At 36.5% G+C, this 21,645-nt stretch overlaps 1 protein-coding gene across 5 annotated transcripts in view; it reads right to left on the bottom strand.

Moving 5' to 3' along the window:
* SBF2 (SET binding factor 2) overlaps positions 1 to 21,645 on the bottom strand; it is a 297,874-nt gene that overhangs the window by 165,146 nt on the left and 111,083 nt on the right. For all 5 annotated transcript variants that reach the window (XM_076344004.1, XM_076344006.1, XM_076344007.1 and 2 more), the window contains exon 3: positions 8,685 to 8,822. In XM_076344004.1, coding sequence (XP_076200119.1) covers positions 8,685 to 8,822 — 138 coding nt within the window. The remainder of the gene's footprint in view (positions 1 to 8,684; positions 8,823 to 21,645) is intronic.

Below are 21,645 nucleotides of genomic sequence, written 5' to 3'. Positions count from 1 at the left end.
CCATCCACAGAGACAAAATACTATGCAAGATGTCTTTTCTTTCTGACCCAAAATGATAACTCTTACGTTCTTCCAAGCATTTAATGTAACATATTTGAATGTATCTTATTTAGTGTTCACTGGCAGATAATAGTTTCAAGAACACATTAATTCTCTTTTGATACCCAGATCACACACACAAAAAGTACTAATGCAGGGTTAAGCCTAAGTCAGACAGTTTATTAAATACGGGGGGGGGGGGGAATCAATTAAGTGATTACAGACTTATTTTTTATTCCCTTCTTTCTTTTCTCTCTGACTGAACAAATTTTAAGGACACAAAAACCCCCACATTTATACAAACCTAAAATATAAACTGACTTAATTTCATTCATGGTTTCAGACTTGGCCTCAGGTATGTGGAGCAGAGAAGAAGAGTAATTAAAGCATCCATGTAACAAGCAAATAGCTCTTTGTAGCTATGAATTAATTTCATTTCCTGTAGATTTATGTTTAATTTAAAAACATTTGTGGATTACCTGATGTCTGTAAGGGCTGATCTCACACACCAAGTTTTTCCTCATGTGGCAGTGGACTACGAAACATATCTTTCTGCTTCCCACCCACCCACTTTCATAAAAGCTACTGCAAGTACAAGACCTCTACTGTCACATTTGGCTGACGCCGGATGAGTTTAAAATGTTGCATGTGGAAAATCAGTACGTAAACAGACATTTTCATGTAAGCCACAATTTCAGCTTACAAAATTATGTTAAAACTTTTAGTAGAAAAAGATGACAGATTTTGTGCCACTTCAGTGAAAAACTGCAACTCAGTTAAAGGCAACAGATGTGGCAGCCGAGAAAATAAATGACAGCAGCCAACTTTACCCATATTAACCTTATCTTTTTTTATTCAGAGACATTCATTGCTCTGATATAGCCGTCAAACTTTAAGGTTTCATCTTGAACTTTTATGAACCTAATTTTGCCACAACCACCATATTATTTTAAGATGTCAGCTCTGCTTCTAAATATTGACATTTAACTGAAAAATAACAATCCAGCCAAAATCTGCATTAGGAACTGAAGTCAATTTTTAAAGATGAAAATGACCTACCAATATAGTCCAAAAAATTTCTCCCTACTACTGAATGTAGTTGATGTTAAGGTACTTACACAGCTTGAGAACACATTAGCAATTGCTCCATCAATATGCAGCTGAATTATAGCGCACATAAACCGTAACTATCCTGCCTCTCCTGTCTCTTCAACCCCATCTTCAGAACTTGGACATGCCATCTTAATACTTGAATATGTATGCCCAAATCTGCCATTTATCAAACCTCCAACATTGAAGGCTCCTAGATAAAGCAACTCTGAACTGTTATCCAACTCTCCAAAGACCATCAGCTGTCCATCCAGTCTTCACTTACATTGGCTCCGACGCCCCGCAGTTGGATCACTATGTCCTTCTGGGTCTTTGAACTACCTCTGTGGCAGGCAGCTCTGTGAATTGCCTTTGTTAGAGATGCCACTCATTTTCAGACATGAGGACAATCCAGGCGTGCTGACCATACATCTCCACTCCAGGGGCATATGCTACTGAAGTCAGTGCATTTAGTTCTGATTAATGTTGAGCAGAGAAAAATAAGGTTTATCTTCATGTCAGAGTGAGGAAAATCAATTTAAACTGACATACTAATATAAAAGTTAGAAAACTCAAAGCATTACATGTAGCTTTACCATTCTGAAGGTGGAAGCTGGCAGGCATTCCACATTGAAACTCAAAGGAAATGAAATGTGAACAGAAAGTAAAATTAGAATTCTACTTTTATTAATTCATCCAGTCCTAGAGAGAGAGAAAGAACATCTCTCATTACAGAACTTTCACTCTAGTACTTCATTACAACTGCCAAAAAGAGTTTGCCCTATGCAAAATTTTGCACTGAAACTGTGCCAAGTTCAGCAAGCCCATTGCTTTTCAACTAACTGCCCAGCAAAGAAGATTTAGAGACCATGCATGATTTCTTATTTTAAGAAAAATTACTTGAAGTTTGCTTTAGTAATTGCGTGCCAATTGCTCATGTAGGATGGATCCCTTTCTTTCCATGTGACTTAGTCTCTGCTGGTCTTATTTGCAGCCAAATACACTCTTAGCTGGTTTATTAACAATCAAAGGCCAAAAAACATTCAGCATCAATTCATTTTATTTACTTTTCGGATTATACAAACGCATGCATCCAATAAATTCTAACACATGTACAACAGTTAAAATAAACTTAGCTGACTGCCTCCAGAAGACAAATCTGCATCCTGCCTGCAATCTGCTGTACTGAACTAAAACCACAGGTGAAAAGATCTACTTCATGGCTTGTCTATACACACAGAATCATACCACTGCAGCTAAACTTATACTGGAATAATTATACCAGCATAAAAGCCATTATCTTGATTTAGTAATTTCAAACCAGGATAATAAACTGTAGTAACTCACAGCAGGAATTTTATCAACTAAAAAAGAAAAAGACCAAAGATAGAAAATTATGCAAAGATAGTAAACTTACCAAATAGAGTAACCTCAAGTCTCTGTAACAGGTCAGCTCATTCACTCCCTAAATACTACTGACACTTCAGAGTACTCATATATGATAATGAGGAGTTTGCATTGCACCTTCCAGCATTACACAAAATTTACACCACCAGCATCTAATAAGACGTTTACCATTTAATGTACCTCACTTGAAAACTCCAGAAGATGCTTATACGCTTTATCATCTAAACACACTGAAAGACCTTTGGAACAAAAGTAACCTAGTACCCACGCTTTCTACCTTTCAGTCCAGCTTATGCAGCCATAGGCCAAAGCATATTTCTGGAGTAGACCATGCACACCCCGGAAGATCTGGGAAGTCCAAGGTAATGCATACGCAGTTGCCCTATAAATGCTGAAATTCCATGGGGCAATAATCAATAGCATTAAGTCACTGCTTTCAACACATTAACCATGGCACTGAAGAATGTTAAAGAACTACAGTAACAAGTCTTCAGCAAGAACTATGCATATGCAAATAGTAATTTCAGAGCTTAGAGTTTACTAAATCTTTCTGAATTTTCCCAAAGGCAGCAAACTTGATCCATGGATTCCACCCTTTCAAGCTGTACACACCTGAGGTGAGGAGACTGCAGAGACCTAAGCAATGTAAGTAGAACCAACAGCAAAAATCAGATTAACTTAAAAAAGCTGGTAATTCATACCCTATTGTAACTCAGTCATAATGGTTTTTATATAATATAGAACAGTATATGTGGAAGTACACCAAAGCAAAATCCTACAAGCACAGATTTTTGTTTTGTTTAATTAAAATACAGTCAATTAATTCCTTTAAATTGCACATCGGGAAATGCATTGAAAAGACTTTCAATGGATTAGTACTACTACTGTTTGAAAGTCAAATAAATTATCTGATCTCTACTGACAAAGAAAAGTCTCTGCTTAAAAGATAGTATCCCCCTATCCTGTGAGCTGAGACTTGGGGCCACTGTGTAGAAACAGCACAGGAGTAAAGAGGAAAAGGAGACTTTTACCCAAAACAAGCTTTTGCACCTGCAATAGCATGAATTCAAACTGGGGATGTGTGTGCGTGTGTGTGAACGCACGAGCCAGGGGATAAACAGGACAGGAGAAACTACTGCCAGAGTTATGAGGAAGATGGAAATATGCTTTCCTCTGTACAACTGTTCTCACCTTAACTTTAAATTCTGGCCTAGAAAGGACCTTAAATGTATAAAAGGACATTAAAAATACAAGGCTATTTCTTATCATACAGAACATTAGCTGCAACTTTCTCTTTACACAGGAGCAGAAAGGAAATAAGGCATTACTTAAATCTCTGTACGCTATCATACCATCCATTTTTCAGCAGATTTAGGAAGATGGTGATGTAATATACTAAACGTTATTTTAAAAACTGGGCTTTTTTTTCCCACAAAACGTGTTTTGGGGCATTGACAGTAAGAGGTCACTTTCAGAACAAATTTAACATTTGGGATATTCACGAAAAGTTATTAAACTTCGTCTTAAGACTAACATACTAATATAATATCCAAAGGGAGATCAGATTTCACACTTCAAAAAGGGTACAACTGAACTGAGTGTTCTCATCCTCTGCTAAAACCCAAATGTCAGTGACTCATCAAGTGGCATATGCTTTAACACAGTAGGATCACCAATTCTCCAGTCCAAGCATAAAAATTAAAACTTTATGAAGCATGAAGTCATTTTGTTGGCAGTTTTTCCCTTGACTCAGGAAATATTTGTGAATGTTGTGAATCTGCCATTTTATGGTTTGGGTTTTTACAATTTCTTTTTCCTCTTTTTGCAAGGGGGCAGAGAGAGGAAGAGAGCTTGAATGGCAGGAAATGGGAGACTTGTGAATTATTACTTATGTGCATTTTCAGGAGTGATATATTTAATCTTACCAACTTTGTGATTGCAATGTTTTAACGTACATATGCTTAAGACAACACACAAGAATGATACAATCTTGTAGTAAGATAGTTACAAACAAATGTGTGGGGATTTGTGCTGATCTCATTGAGCAGATTTTCTGTAATGCAAGAAATGCAGTTGTACAGGCTCAGTTACTGGCATAAATCATTCTCTAATTTGTTGATGGAGGGGTTGGGTTCTTTCAAAGTGCAAAGCAACATACAATTTGACCATTAAGTTCCAATGCGAGTCAACATTTTTTAAAAAGATTCTGTCTATGGTGCTCTTCCAAGCATTGTTAGTATAAATTCTAAGTGCGTAATTGGTAAGAAGCACAGCTGAGGTCAGTAGAAGTATCTGCTGAGTCAAAAGTATTAAATCAAGTCTTTGTGTGCTAAGTGGTAACATCCAGAAATTGCTGTTAGAAATAACAACCTCATTTTTGCAAACAGTGTATACGCAACACAGAACTATACACATATATGTATGTGTGTGTGTGCATACATACATACAGGCATTTTTTGATGGCTAATAAACTTACGCTCACAGAGTAACTGAGTTTTATGGATGAATTCTGTAGATGTAAGTTACGATTCTCCTGAATACCCTTTGGCTAGTCAACAGCTTCCGACTTCAGTCGCCAGAAAAATAATCTAAGTAGACTATTTTTTTGGTTGATAAGACAAGGTTTTCTTCAAATCAATGAGATTTCAAGCAGATTTCAAATCAATGAGATTTGAAGTCCACAACAATGATCAAAATACAGTAATGGGAAAAAAAAAAAAGGAGAAAAAAACCCACCACAATAAAAAACCCTTCAAGGCACTGTGAGGGAAGAGGAAATAGGGATGTTTTGACTTATTCTCCTCCTCCTAATTCCTGTAAATACATGCAAGTCAGTATGGCATCCAGCTTTATTCGACAGAGCATCTAAATGGCACCTTAAGCCAGACAGAAACATGGATCAGACCAAGCATGTGCTGGAGAGAAAAAGCTGGAAGGAGAAACCAGTGCAGTATCTCAGATTTCTTTACACTTTCTTTTGGTAGGAACTTGAACTTGAGGTGAGAAAGAAATCTTGCATATTGAACTGCTCTGAAACATATTAAGGAAGTCTTTAAATGACACCAGCTTTACCATTGTTAATTCATTCTAGTCATGTTCCAAACTTAGGCTTTTGTTAAGGTCAAACTTTCAAGTGCTTGATTTTAGTTTCAGATGAGGAACATATCCTTATACAGCTTTAACAAATGTTACTGGGACAATTAAGTGAGACTAGCATCGTAAAATAGAACAATTCATGAAGGCTTACATGACAAAGCTATATCACCTGCATTCATAGCACCAAGTAAGTTCTAGTCCCATATTTAATAGAATATCATTCGTTCACCTTCCTCATGAGTACAGATATGGAGTATTAATCAGACTAAATGTAACATCAATCTTTTTGATATATTATCACAACTTTATGAGGGCTGATCGCTAATCAAATTGACCAGCATCCATGCAGATAGTAAATTCTGGGTCAGTTCAGAATGACAGTACTGCAACAATGCAAAGTATGATTCACAGATGTCATCAAATAAAATAGTATTTTATGTTCTATCCAGGGGTAGGAAGTTGAAAATAGGCCATCAGCTGATCACTAGAGCCTGTGCTTTTCTCTGGAAAACTTGTTATGACATGCAACTGCCAAGAGATTAAACTGAATCCAGGGCTTTCAGAGATACCAGGGAGAAACTTTTTTCCTGCAGACTATATAGCTTTTACAGTTGCTATATTAATCTTGCACCCTAGGTTATCACATGTACCACCTAGATATACCACGTGAGTACAACTGCCTTACTTTTCAGATAGCATTTATTTACAAATTATCCTGTTACAAACAGCTGAAGCAGGAATAAAGGGGACCGGAATGACAGAAGTGGCCTTATGAGACCCAGCTTGATCAATTGTGTCGAAAAGGTTCTTCTATTATTATGCAGGAGGCTCAAAAAAAGTTCGATAGTTCTCCTCTAGCATTCACAAGCTGAGAAATGAGTTTGTTTTCACTGTGCAGTTTATTTAACCACAGAAACTTCCAAGTGGTTAATTCCAGTTTTTTGTGAAGATGATTCTGCCAAGCCAAACATCTAATCTGCTCTAGCTGAATTCCACCCAATCTTGTGTATCAGCAAGGTTTACCTGGTGAAGGCTACTAGGAAAGAAGTAACCCTTCTTTTTTTGAAATTTAATCTTACTTCTGTCTTACTGAGTTATATCATTCGGTTAAAAAAACCCAAAAAACAAAACAAAACAAAAAACAAACAAAAAACCAACCAAACAAAAAAACCCCACCCTGTATTTAACTGTGAAAACTACTGTCCAGATTTAATTTCAAGTCCTGGACACTATGTTTCATGGACTGTTTGTTTAATGAGGCATGCATCTGAATGGTTAAATCAGTATTACTTTCATAGCTCAATGCTTCATAAGCTTATGTTTCATTACAGATTGTACATGTGCTGAATTCTTGTCTAATGACCATGTAACAGGGCACGTTCAATTATTCTCTTTGGGTTTTAGAAAGAAACAGGAAGTTTGGCTATAAACAATGCAGTCATAGAATAAATTTCACCACAGCAAGTTCATCTGAAAAATATGCATTCTTTATAGCACAGCCAGGAATGGCATTATGAGAACCAACATCCTGCTGCGCTCAGTTTTTGGTTTTTTTAGTTTGTTTTTTTGTATTAATACTTAGGCAATATATGAAAAAAACCTTTTAGTTAATACTGGATGTTTTGTGATGAGCATTACTTGAAAGATGTGGATAGTGAATCAAAAGCAGCTGCTAGAAACCACAGGATAAATAACAAGTTTGCTAAATTTAGTGTATGTTATGAAATACATAGAGTGGAGGAAGAGTCAGCTGTTGTAAATTTTTATCAGCTGGGAAAGAATTACTATAGAATATTTCACTCTACTTAAAAAATAAAGGAAAGATGACAGACATTAAATAATGACAAAATATTTAATAGGAAGATGTCAGTTGATCTACACTGAAATTTAAGACTAGAATACATCTAATTTTTGGTTACATTTCTGCTTTTAACTCCTTTTAATAATCTACAAAAATATCTGTCTAAACTGTAGTGTTACTGAAATAAGAACAACTATTATTCTCTGGCTTCCAATTGTGCCTAGAAAAAGCACAATATTATTATTACTATGCCGCATCTTTCAATTATTCTACAGATGGGTAACATCTCAAGTCCATTATTAAATAAACAGAGAACACTTGGATTATTAAAAACATTTTCTTAAAATAATCAATAATGTTACAGTTCTTCACTAAATGAGCAAAAAAATTACTTTACTTAGCCATCTATTTAATCTTAACTAAATTTAATATACTTAATGCCAAGGTTTTACTTATTTTTTAATTTTCATGTGGGAAAGAAAATATTTAAAAACATAACAATGACAGTCCACAATTACAGATTGGATTAGGTTTTCCCTAGGTTCTAGCTTCTAAAGATTCCAAATATTATGTCATAGCAGAGATTCTGTGAAGTACTTTACATCAAATGGGAAACAAAATGTCTATTTTTGAAAGACTGAGGTTGCCCAAAAATAATTAAATACATGTTTAAAAACAAACATTGCCAAGTAGCTGACACCCAAAGTCTGACCTACCTAAAAACTGAAGAATTATTTTATCAGTTGTAAAATCCTGCCATTTACACCCACACAAATCTTGCCAATAAATGCACTTACAGAAATATGTATATACATTACAGCATACTTGTACACATTTGTCTTGTGCTGGCCTGATAGAATTGGCCAGCAGAGGGAGCAGAAGTTAATAAACTTTTTCCCTAGAACAAAGATGAGAATCATTCACGCTATGTCAAACACGGAAGTAAATGAAAGGAACACCATCTTGGCTGTCCCATTAAAAAAAAACACGTGGTGGAGAAAAAGAAATTCTATGAAATGTTTTTGGTTGTTCCCCCTCCCCCCCCCCCCCCAAGCAGATTAAAAAAACCAAAAAACACAAACAAGTACATCGAGCTTACCTTTGCGCAAAAATATATGCATTTCTATACAACAGAAAAATACATCCTTACGAGGAGCAGCAAAATATTTTCTAAAGTTGTCCTCTATAATATTAATCTATTGTTTCTAGACACCTTTTTCTGCATTTTTGTTACTTATTGTAAAGTTTTTACCTGCAGGTTAATCTCTGCTTCATAGAAAGTTAAGCAGGAACAGTAGTGCCTCTCTGAGTCTATATCAGTCAAAACCACCACAAAGAACGTTGGCTGTTTTCTCTCTTTCGAAAGCTGCCATCCTCCAGGCTGGCAAAACTAATGAAACAAAAAAACGAGACACATAGTTAAGCAGTAATATAAATTGTTTTAAGAAACATGAAAGATATTTTTAAACAATATAACAGAACATTATCTGAAACAAGTAGTTAATTTCATTTACAGTGAACATATGCAGGGTTGCAAAATTTGGAGAAAATGGGGGAAAACCCAATAGGTCTTGGAGTTGGTCAGACTGATATATAAATCTAGCTCTACAGACATCAAAGGAGATATAATAAACTCTACAAACTGAAGATGTGTTCCTTTGAATTCAGTATTCAAGATCATCTTTGCAGGGTTTAACAGGCAGCAACAGGAATAAATTGACACATTATGCAGGTTTCATTTGGATAACTGGTTAGAATTTGAAGCTAAAATTGTTGTGTCTTGGAATGTCTCTACATTTTTAATTTCTCCACTTATTTCTCCATTAATTTATCTAATCAAACATAGATATTCCACTTACACCTACTTGCAAAATTATTCAATACTTACTCCTACAAAAGACTATTTATAGACCAATATTTTTCATCCATTTATTGATTATCTCTAAAAACTTTACTGTGAGCATTTGAAATTTTGTAAGAGTTCACACCATAGCAGGGATATAAGTTTTGCCAGCCCTGTGAAAAATATGTTCAAGTTTCGTGACTTCATAAGTCTCAGGGACAAAGAAAATCACTTGTTTCTCAGACTCAAAGAGGTTGCAGTTCTCCAAATACTTCATATGTACTTAGAATACTACATGGTTCCAAGCTCTTGCAGCCATGAGCAGACTAAATACATGCAATACTTAAAACACACATCAAATAAACCTAAGTCCTTTCAGTATTTGTTCCTTCAAGCTGACCAGCACCGTGGCAGTGCAAGCCACCAGAACTGAAGACATCAATTCCAGCCTCAGAACAGACATGCACAAATGGCATGAACAAAAAGAGAACTATAGCTCAAAAGCAAAGGGAAAAGTGTATGTTTTTTCTTCTTTTTTAAATGACTGGAGTACAACATCAGTTAATAACTTGTTCCCAGTAATGGAAGAGCATGCTGAAATTCAGAAATCAGTTTGCTGAAGATTCTTGAAATGGCCTTTATGGAATTTTGTATTCACTGTTTCTTTTACTTAAGGCTGAAGTCGCATACATGAAAAATTCACAAGTACATTATTATTAGCAAAATTATAAACTTAGAATTTACACGGGGCAAAGGTAATAGCCCCTGTATGTATTAGGAATAAAAAAACCCCAAACCCCACAACATTTCTAGAATTGTTAAACAATGCAGATACCAAAGGAACCAGAGAAATAGGTCAAAATCTCATGTTTCCAGCAATTGCTTCTTTCCCCTGGACAGCTGCTAAAAACTGAAAGAGCATGAAAAGTAAGTTGTAAACAAACATTTACTACAGATTCATCTTTAGAACCTCTACAATAAAACCTGGGTAGTCTTAGGTGAACAGCAGTTAAAACTCTGCCTCTGATACACAGTTTATTTTATGATCCTGGGAAAATCTTCAAAACCAAAGTTTTCTCATGTTACATTCTTCGTATTCTAGATAGTCAGCTTAACACTTCTGAGCCTGTATGCTTAGAAGTGCTAAACACTCCCTCCTGCATCTGAGAATAACTGTTCTGAACATCAAAAAGTACTCTGAGAAAAGACATCCTAGTCATTCCACGCTAAGCATCCAGTATTAGTCCATGATTTTGATAATACTGGCCTAATCTCCCTTTGTTTTTCATCCCATGTCAGTTAAAAATAAGAAGATACCACTACTAATCTTGCAGGACTGCTATAAAGATAATGTAATATGGTCAATATATACAGACATTATAACAAAAGCATCATTAAAAAGTTTGACAATAAAATCATTAGAGTTCTGTATGTATTGCAGAGTTTAGGTGGTGTGTGGCAGATGAAGCCTGGAATCCGTAGCTCAAATAAGATAACCCCCAAAACTCTGAATAGCTATTTGTTCAATGAGTATGAGCCAAAATGCAAAGAATGCAGTAAGATTCTGTTAATAAATAACACCTTTCCATGGTATACCATTAAAACTGAATCATCCATACAAGGTAGGTCAAATTAAGGTTGCTTATGCAGTCCTAGTTCTGGCACTTCTTAAGCTCCAAATGCTTGAGTTTACAATCTTAACACTCTTTCAGATCTGCCAAGTCTACCAGTTCTGACAGGAGATCCTTGCTGGTGCCACTGCCCTTTAGCTTTACGGGTAATTTCTCATCTCACACCTGTAAGTAGCAATCTATCAGATTTTTGAGTGTCTGGAATTCCTGGACAACCATTCTGCACACACCAAACACCACCCTACTAAAGGCACAGAAGAGCCGGTATATCCAAATAATCCACAAACAATGTATTCTGCACCCAAATGACAAATACGTGAGCTTGGGATGTGTGGCTTATGCATAGCTGGTTTTTACACGATACACACAGCATCTACCAATTTTGAACTCTGAGGTATTGGTAGGTTCATTTTGAATATTCTTTTTGTATTTATTTTAAAATAAAATAAATTAAAAAATAATTATTTTTATTGTACTAAGCCATTATTAGCAGGTCTACTGCATAAAATTTATACCAACATCTCCCCTGTAAACTGAGAAATGCAGATGGAAAACCAACAGCTAAATTTTTAACTATCAGAAGTGACTGTTGGTCTGGGCAGGCTGCTCTCAATAGCAATCTCGATCTTTATGCATGTCTAAACCCTACTCATGTCAGTGAGAATTCTTCCTGATTTCAAAATGATCTTGTGTATAACGCATGCTTTCTAGATTTAACTGTTCTACTAGAAAACAACAATTACTGATTGTTAAGGAAGACAGCTGAAGTACAGTACACCCACTGGCTAGATAGAGAATCTGTCTTTTCAAATAAACTGGAAGGAATTTATAAATATAGAGACTGAGGATAAAGACAACATGCTCCTCCAAGAAAATAAACAATGAATGATTGTCAGTTTCCTTAAAATAAGGTAATAAATATTAGTGTAATATTTGAAATGCAAACAGCATTGAGAAGAACTTTCCAAATTAGTATAAATACAAGCTACTATCCAGTATGATTACCAGCACAGTCTGGCCACTAAGAACACGAAAATGTTTCCTTACCAAACCAGATGCTATACCAAAACAGACAAAAGCACCACTGTGAATATAATTCAAAGGTCATGTGCTCCTTCAGTAAACAAGAAAAAAACCCCAGAAGTTTAAAAATTAACATGCTCCCATATTGTTTCACTTATTTGCCAGAATTCTTGGAACCAGAACATAGCTTCTATCAAAGACACTAAAAATTAGAAAGAATCAGATCGTCCAACTCACTGTTTATAGAAATAAGCCTCTAATGGTGGCAAGTGCTTCAAATCGACTCTACATTACAACTGACTACCTTCTGAAATCCGGTGCAAATATCCAGAAGTTGCGCTGAAGAATATGTAACAGAGGTCTTATATTCAAGGTGCTGAAATGACATTTTAAGCATTGTTTGAAACTGCAGGTGCCCAATGAAGCAAAGAACTCTCATAATTATTCCTACAAATGCTTTCAGACTAAACAAGAAACCAGACAGACTTAAAAATTATGCAGTGTTTTAAAACAGTATAGCTGGGTTTGTTACCTTTTAAAATTTCATATGTTGTCACCACAAGCTTCTCTCTAAAGTCTAGATGTGATTAACGAATGTTTAAAAGTGACATTTGTTTCTTCTAATTTTTATAAGCCAAAAACATCGTCTTTGCTTGATTCATCAATTTGTTCCTTCTTTCCTACCTAGAGCCATAGCTGTACTCCTACTCCTTGCCTTGCCTATTAAAATAGATCATTTGCATAAATCAGCATATACCTTAGATATACTGCATATAGTTTTGGTGTCTGAAATCACAGAATCATGGAATATTCTGAACTGGAAGGGTCCAATGAGGATTGAGTCCAACTCCTGACTCCACACTGGGCAACCTAAAAGTTAAACCATGTATGTAAGAGCATTGTCCAAATGCTTCTTGAACACCGACAGGCTTGGAGTCATGACCACTTCCCCGGGGAACAGCCTAAAGTCTGTTGGAAAACTGAAGACAATGTAAAAATAGTCACAATTTCTATTAAAGCACTGGAGGAATTAGGATGTAGGGAGAAGGCTTACCGGATACCGTGGAAGTGAAGACTAAATACTATTACTATACTGAACAGTATTTATATAGTGTTCAAATTTCATTAGAGAAGAATTTTAGTCATTTGTATCCTTACCATGGCAGACCTATATTATTTGCCCTCCATATCTGTTGATTGGAAATTACTCACTTGCTGAATTGCATGTTAGAACTTTGTCATTTACCCCTGGGCTTGCACCCCGAGCACAACCAAGTCCATAACAAAAACTTGAACCCATATTCTAGTTGGGTCTGTGTAGCTACAGACGGGAAGACTGCTCTCTCTGCACTTTACATTGTTTTCTGTATCAACAATCCAGTCAGCTTTCCAACAGAAATCCACTACCTCTGATGGCACTACCAAACTAGAAAGGGGAAAAAGCTTGTTCAGAAAGTTTACGACATAATACATTCTTTGCAAGTCATCTGTTGAAAGCATTTTTTGGAGAGTTTATACAGAACTGAAGACAAGGTCTGCAATATAGCATTACAGAACACTGCACTTAAATAATTAGATTTAAAATATATTGTCACACTGTATTTTTTCTTCAAAATATATTTGTGCACTTGTTTCTTGTTAAATAAAATCCAAAGCTATCTGGATGCACATAAAATAGAAAACATTTGAACTCTATTGACAAGACTTGAAGTAAAAGATCCCAAAATGACTTTAGAATTTAAAACATCTGACACAGATATCCACCTTCCTTTCTAGTTTAACTCTTTCACCAAACATTTGATTCTCCCTTGGATCACTCTGAGGATAGAGTTTCATTTTAAGTCTGCTTCTGTAGGCTTTCTTTTACTTTTCAAATAACTGTGCTTTGTTTTAACATGTATCATCATCATCTTTTCTACAAACCTCCCTGAAAATGAAGGACCATGTTCTGGACATTATGTGAAGGAATTTTGTTCCATCTGGACTTGCATGACCTAGCACCAGCTGCTGAGTATTTCACCATTTCACCATTCACTTATGTATGGAATTTTGGCAAAGGGAATTTTCTTTTTCAGATGCATACCTCTACTTAAAACAAAACAAAGCAAAACAATTACAATGCTCACTGGCATAATAAAAAAGCAATGTGATGAAGCTGTAAATCTGAGGAAATGCTTGAAGCTTTGGGGATATCGCTGAATGTAAACAGAATACAAAATATACACTGAATTTTATAACATCTTCCTGCCTTTCAACATAAAGTATCTAACAAACATATTTATCCTTAGCCTAGTGTAAAATAAAACTACTGCACTTAAAGTATACTCCAAATTATTTCCAGGTAAAAGCCCATTTCAAGTGTTGCAGAAGATTCTGATGATCAACTGTAAACAATTAAACTCACTCATAAAGAAAAAAATAGCTTTTAATCATAGAAGAAATACAAAGGCCTTTTCTACCCTGGAATGCACTGAAATACAGAGTTCCCCAAGATGAACCTTTACACAGTCACCTCATGGCACCCGTGAACTGCCGGAACCTGCTGCCAGGATCTCCCACAAAGGTGTGTGCAAACCAGCTACCCACCTCTCCTGCCCAGTCCAGTCAGAGGCTGGTGGGGTGCTGAAGCCAGAAAAGAGGTTAAAAAGTCAACATTAATGTATTTCTTAATTCCAGGCTTTCTAACCTATGACACCAGAGACAGAGGAAAGGCAAAAGGAGCGTGGATACGCAGCATTCATTTGAAATCAAGGAACTGCTTTCTCCCCTTAGCAAACTGAAAAAAACATACTTCAGTGCCTGCACGTGCTGGTGTTATTGGATACTACCTGCCCCTTAGCCTCTTGCACCTGAAATTGGTTGAAATACTTTGGGGAATCACATTAGAAGCAGCAGGAGGGTTGTTTGTGACTACAGGTGACATTACTGTCCAAGAAGAGTTACAGGTGAATAAGCTTCCCCTCCTTGCCTGGGACAGACTCTCCCCACGTACTCTGGACTTTTCTGCCTCAGTAGTCAGCTCCTCAGTCAAACGTAAAAAACATGTCAAAAAAGACACTAAGAAACACTTCTCCTCAGAGAAAACATCCTCAACCACATTCTTGGGCTTCCTAAGGCTGAAAGTTGCTGAAAGATCTCTCAATGGCACTAATCCGCCACAAGTGACAGACGAGGCATTCTCTCATTTGAGCTACAGATTAAAGTGATCCTCAATAATCAGATGCTCAAGCTTATCACAGAGACCCTGCGGCAAAAGTCCAACAAAAGAAAAGTTAAAATACTTGGGAACATCTCAACTAAAATCAGCTAATTCATCCTCAAAAGCCATAGAGACGGAGAAGTCTTACTGAAATTCATCAAGAACTAGGTTAACCTCCCCCACATACTAGTAAATATATAAGCCTGGGTGTACATCTACACATGCACATGAAAAAAATTAGTTCCAAGTTCATTGTTTTGCTTTTTTAAAGCCTCATAACATTGTGTGATTTTAAACACCTTTCCACAATGAACTGCTATGCTGAAAACCCAAACTTGTAAAAAGCATTTCTACAAGGTCTGTATTCCTAGTTTGTCTTCTGAAAAAATATTTGAACTGGCTTTTATAAAGAAAACTACACCCACTGGGAAACCAGTTTCTTTTTCTGCTTTCAGAACACTTAATATCTCCATCCCAGTGGCTTATTAAAAAAAAAAAAAAACAAACAAACCACAGAACAAAAAAACAACAAAAAACCCAAACCCAAAAACTGTCAAATAATCTTCTGACTATTTCTGAACAAAACCAACCTAGACTACAGGTGTGGTGATTTATGAATAACTATTGTACGCTAATGCCTTTATTTCAGAAATAGCACAGGATTAATTATGACATTCTGAATGGGGTTTTCATCTCAAAATGAACTTCTGACATCTCTATTCTAATCATGTTTAGTAAGAAAGTGAAATTAGTGTGCTTGTGCAAATAATTAATAGTTTGGACTTTTTATTCATTTATTTAAACCATGCTCCCTCCTCTTGTTTTCAGCCAAGTGCCCATCAAGATAATCTTATGGCAATTTAAAAATTCTGAGACCCTTGGACCCAGAATCTTTTTTTACCACCACCCCCAACAAAACCCAACACACCCAGCATGCCCTGGTCTGTCTCAGGCAAAGACAGTGAGACAGCTGTGGACATTAACCAGAAATTCTCAGACACACATCAATATGTCAAACCAAATACACATACGTTAGGTGTCTGAAGCAGATATTTTACACCAGAGAATTTTAATTTTTTTTTAACATACATTTTAAACTTCATCAAAAAGTTAAAAAGTCATAAATTTAAACTCTCAGGACTTGCAACTGAAATTCAGGAACACATAGCCTGCCTTCAAAATTTCTCTTACCAAGAAATGCTTGTTAGTCAGCAATAATTGCTGCCAATGACATCGTTGGTCAAAAGAATAATGATAAGTCTGGACACTAAGTATTCAACGTGAAAGCAGAAAAGACAATTTCAGTGCAGCAGTAAATTCAAGTGAGGCATGACACCAGTAAATTATACTTCAATCTGAAGAATGCAGGTCTATAGTGAATGAATTGTGTTTTGTTATGAGACAAAAAAAAGACAATATGGGTGGAAAATACCTGATATTTAGAATATTCCTGAAGCAACACTGAAAGAAGGACACTGAAAAAGAGTATCATTATCAAAGAAGTTAATTCTTTGTATTAAATGCTTTTGTTTTAATTTTCAGCATGAAATGGATAAAGAAGCTCCTTTGTCCCTCTTAACCTATTCAACAACCAGTGCTCAGGAGTGGTTTCCACAATGCATTGTGATACTTTCTAAGACAATGGTTAATTTGTTTTAGGTTTTTTTCTATTTTTACTGACCACTGTCTATACGCTTGAGGAGAGTGGTAGTCATCTGAGGTATACAAACCTAGAAAAACAGTTTCCATTAGAAACATAAATGAGCATTTTATATGTATTTAATTTATCAGTCAAGCATGAAATATTAACCTTGCTTAATGCACTCTTTTTTCTCTCCCTCTCTCTCTCCCCAAATTTTGATTTGACATTTTAATGCTTAAATATTCCTCCACAGGAACTGGTCAATGTTATATAAAATACTACTGTAATACAAAAAGTCCTCATTATCTTATTTTTATAGCTTATACCTGCACAATCAGATATTAAAGCACACTGTTAATACCATATCCAGCCTTGCTGCCATGTTTGAGGATACATTCTGTTGCGCTCTAGCAATTGTAAAAAAAAAGTGCAAGCAGCCCTTGTGTTAAGATTTTTGCATTCATGATCTTATAACTCCTTAGAATATATCTACCAGAGAAGGGTTCGAAGACTCAACACTTAGAGAAAAAGTGCATGGGTGTGGGTGTGGGTGTAAGTATGTGGTAATGCAGTATATACGAAAAAGAACATTGATCTGAATTGACAGAGGCCTAGAAACTAAAAGGCCTGTGACTGCTGCAGCAAAATAGACTTAGAGATTTAAGAGAGAGGCCAACAGCCTCAAGATGACAAAATACAGAACAGGAAGTCTTGAAATATGCAAATGAATTAAAAAGTCAGAATTTGCTCTTAAAAACAGAGAGCAGAAATTAGACTAGAACATATGCTTAGAGAGCAAACCACAAAAAGGATAATATATCTTAAAACCCCTGAATAAAATGCACTCAGTGCAAACAAAATGATAATCAATTTCTTTTTGAAGTATACCCCTTCATAATGCAACTCTCAAACTCACTTGGAGTTCCAAAGAGTGCCCAGAAGGAGCAGCAGAACAAATGACAGGAAACCAGATCAATACAAGCAGCAGGCTGCAAGTTAGCAAATGTAATACCGGGAAGGGATATATGCTTCTAGATCTGGCTCTCAGGGAGTTTGTTCCAAAGGTCCCATGTCTTATATAAAAACTCCATGTTTTGGGGTAGATGATACTCAAACTGCACAGGATTCAGCTAACTTCTGAATCTCGCCTTGCCTGATGCCTCCCCTCCATGGACTGAAACAAACGGGTTTCCCAAGACCAGATTTAAGTCTTCTGGTCTAACCATCCTCTAGAAATAATGCTAGCAAAATGCTGGTGCCATCTATCCCAATGAATTCTTATTACCTCTTTTAATTGTTTTGGACACCAGACATCAAGTTAAAATACCTTAATCTACCTTAACTGTCCTACTCAAAATACAATTTTCAAATCCAAATACTGTTAGCTCAGCGTGCCTCCAAGATCTGGAACACGGACAACATTCACCCCAAGCAGCTTTCTGCCAGTTTAGCCCAGAGAGAGCATGTCTCTCCCAATGTCAACGCTTACACCTAGTAAGGGGAAATCAAGGGAAGGGAGGAGGGCATGGCTGGCATGGGGAAGGGGCTTTTGGAAAGCCTGGGGAAGTTTAAATGGGTTGGCAGTCACCTAGCCCAGCATGAGCCCCTCTAGCCATGTGAACAGTAGAAGGCCTGAAAAGAGAGCGCGTCCATGACCACATCCTACAACCTGCCACCTTGCCAAATGCGCTTGTGCAGCAACCGGTCCCACCAGCCATGGCACTACACCTTGCGCTGCCTGCTCACCATCGCCCTCAAATTGATCAGAGATGCAAGGGACAGAGATAACTACAACAGTTCACTGCACCAAAAGTTTTATTCAGCTAAGGGAACTTAAATTAAAAATAAGCAAAGGGAATTACAGAAAGGGTGGTGTATTTCTGGTCTGTTCATTTTGGGAATTTAACAATACATCTGATATGCCTCGTGTTACTATTTCCCACTTACAGTCACAATCAATTTCCCCTTTTGCAGGTGTGAGTTTCCACAAAGAAACAGAAGATAAAGTACATAAATATAGGAAAATTAAATGTGGCTAAACATCTCACAAAGAAACATCTCATGTGAGTGAAAGCCTAGACTAGGACCTGAAATAAATTTAAAAAAAATTACTGGATTGCGATATGAATGTATCCCATTAATGAAGTTCTGTACATTGGCTGCTACTACTGAATTTCCACGGCATTAAGATTAATTAATTAAAAAATTAATTAATTAAGAAAAATATGAAATGCATTTCCTGTCAGCACTCTCACCAAGAACACAGAAAAATAAGTAGCATACAAAGACAGCTGAAAAGTTCGGTGCTTTCCACTGAGTTTCAGTTTCCTGTGCAGAAAAATGGGATCAACAATATGAGACATACTTGTCCTCTCTTCCCACAAAACCGAGGCCTGTATTATAACCAGTGGGCATTACTACTGGACTACATTAAAGGATATCTTTAATGGGTGTGGTAATAGAGTTTGTCTGGCAAAAGCTCCAGTATAAACAAAAAGGTTTTGTGCCACTGTAGATGCTTTCATGTGCACTGTTGGCACGCCAGTAAACAGCTATTTTGATGAAGAGACTGTATTTCCTCCAGGTAGGTTAGCAGAATTGCAGTTTCTGAACTAAGAAGATAAGAGATTCCAAAACTTGTCAAAATGAAATTTCAGAGAGGTTCGGCATTGAGAAAGTTTGTACTTGCAAGTTCCTATTTAATAATGATAATTGCTTTTCCTCCCTTTTGGCATTTCTCCAGCGCACTCATGTTTGAGAGACATCTTAAACTTGAGTTTTGCATAATCCAGAAGACTGCAACTTGTATGTTCTCCGTTCTCCACCACATGGTAATTAAAAGAGAGCAAAGTAGAGCATTAGAAGTTTTTATGGGGAACACGCTTCTGTCATATGATGTTACTGGAATAAAAAAAAAGAATTTAGAAGGGAAAACTTGAGAACCTCTGATAAAATTCAACATTTTCAAACAGACTGGCTCAAGTAACTTGCACGCAAGAGAAAAGAACAGAGGACCTCTTCACCACTAAAGGTAATATTCCACAAGTTTTCCAAAAGGTGGAATTCCCAGGGGCCTAGAGACTGCAGGCGGTATTCCTATGCTTTAAAAAGGTAAAAAGAACGTCCATAGGAAATTATAGACTAGTTCAGCACAACAGTCAACTCAGGCAAATTAACAGAAGGTAATTTGAAGCTGTATCAGAGACAAAAATCAAAGATACAAATAGAATGATGACTGGTATGTTTCTGTAGAAAACAAGCCATTAAAACAATTTTTGGGGTGTGGGGTAATAGAAATACAATGCAGCTAATAAATGCAACCACAACCACATGGTATGCTTGGACTTTTCTTTTTTTCTTCTTAAGGATGTTTGATTTGATGCTTTGTGACATTTATATTTTAAAAGTACCTCGGATGACATTAGTACGGCATATATTGCATGGATTAAAATACTAGCTTGCTGACAGACTGGAAGAGATAACCGTTAGCAGACACACATCAGTGAAGCCACCTCTATTGAAGAAGTATTATCTAAACTCCTCACCCTCCTCCCAGCTAAAAAGCCTCATCCCTTCCCATGTGTCATTACTGGGCAGTCACAGAACTGCTAAGAAAATCACTTTAATACATGGTGTAGACAATGCAGATGACAGTTTTCCAAATAAGACCAAAGAACCACCAAAACCTGGGGCTGGACAACAAGTGTCATATCATGAGTTTAAAAGAGCTCAGCTTATTTAGTTTATTGAAGAGAGAGTTGAGAAGCACTTTAAAGAGTAGTTATATGTAGATAAGGTGTTTGCTAGCAAAAGGATTTCAGAGAAGTGTTTTACAAGATGTAGATTACATCTAATCAGTGTATTACAAGATTCAGAAGTCATCATCATAAAAATTCAAGCCTCAAAATAAGATGTCACTCTCTAGTCAGTGAATTGGATGGAAAACTGGAACAGGTTATCAGGGTAAGCATTAGGCTCCCCTCAGTTGGAGTCCTTCAAGTAAAATTGAACAGCTTTTGGAAGAAATTATTCAGTCCATGTGTGTTGGCACAAGTCAGCCCAGACTGGTGTGGGACCTGGAAATCTATACATGAAACCTCTTGTTCTTTCCTTTTCAGGGCCTGAACATGCTCATAACACTTGAAGCTCTACATTATGATATGATTATAATCAGATCTCATACTTCAGAGCTTCAACCATGCAAGCATAGAGATTTAGACAGTATTTCCACCTGAATACCTAATTGGACATCCAAGTTTTTGCAAGAGAGCCAGCGGCAGTCATCCAGCACTTCATGGGGCTGGCAGGTACTGCAGAGAAGTTTGGCTGGCCTGTCTTGCTTACGTGAACAAATGCCGTATGCCAAACCAAGGGCTGACAAGGAATTTTCTACCAAATCAAGCTGAGAGGGATTCAGGGATTTCTTCTGCTTGTTTTCCTCTGTAGCATATAGCATGTTGGTATCATCAGTGCAATCAATTCCCTTAAGCTCAGGAGATGCTCTGGTCTCATCCTAATCTCAAGAACACTATCAATTTGGACACAACTGAAACTAGCTGGTGTAACTAGAACTGCTGGATACTGTATCACAAATCAGTGCTGCTAATTAATGGACTCTAGGCAGACTCAATAAAGTGATGTATTACATATGGTCTTCTCTATGAAGCCAGTAAGAGGAAAAAAAAAAGTTTTAAAAAATAAACTGACATGTTTTAAAAAGAAAGTAAAATTTATTGTTTATGAGCAACATACATGAAGTGTTATATCATTTTATATCATAAAATTTGGTTCTTGGAAAGTACTGAGTAGGACTGAATATGAAGGAATAAATATTTTTCAAGTGGGTTGGTAGGGATTAGACAATTCTGTCATGGC

This window comes from Aptenodytes patagonicus, chromosome 7, assembly GCF_965638725.1.
Source record: "Aptenodytes patagonicus chromosome 7, bAptPat1.pri.cur, whole genome shotgun sequence".
In the NCBI taxonomy this organism is placed as follows: Eukaryota; Metazoa; Chordata; class Aves; order Sphenisciformes; family Spheniscidae; genus Aptenodytes; species Aptenodytes patagonicus.
Note: the sequence above shows the minus strand (reverse complement) of the source record. Positions and strands in the feature narration are given on the sequence as shown.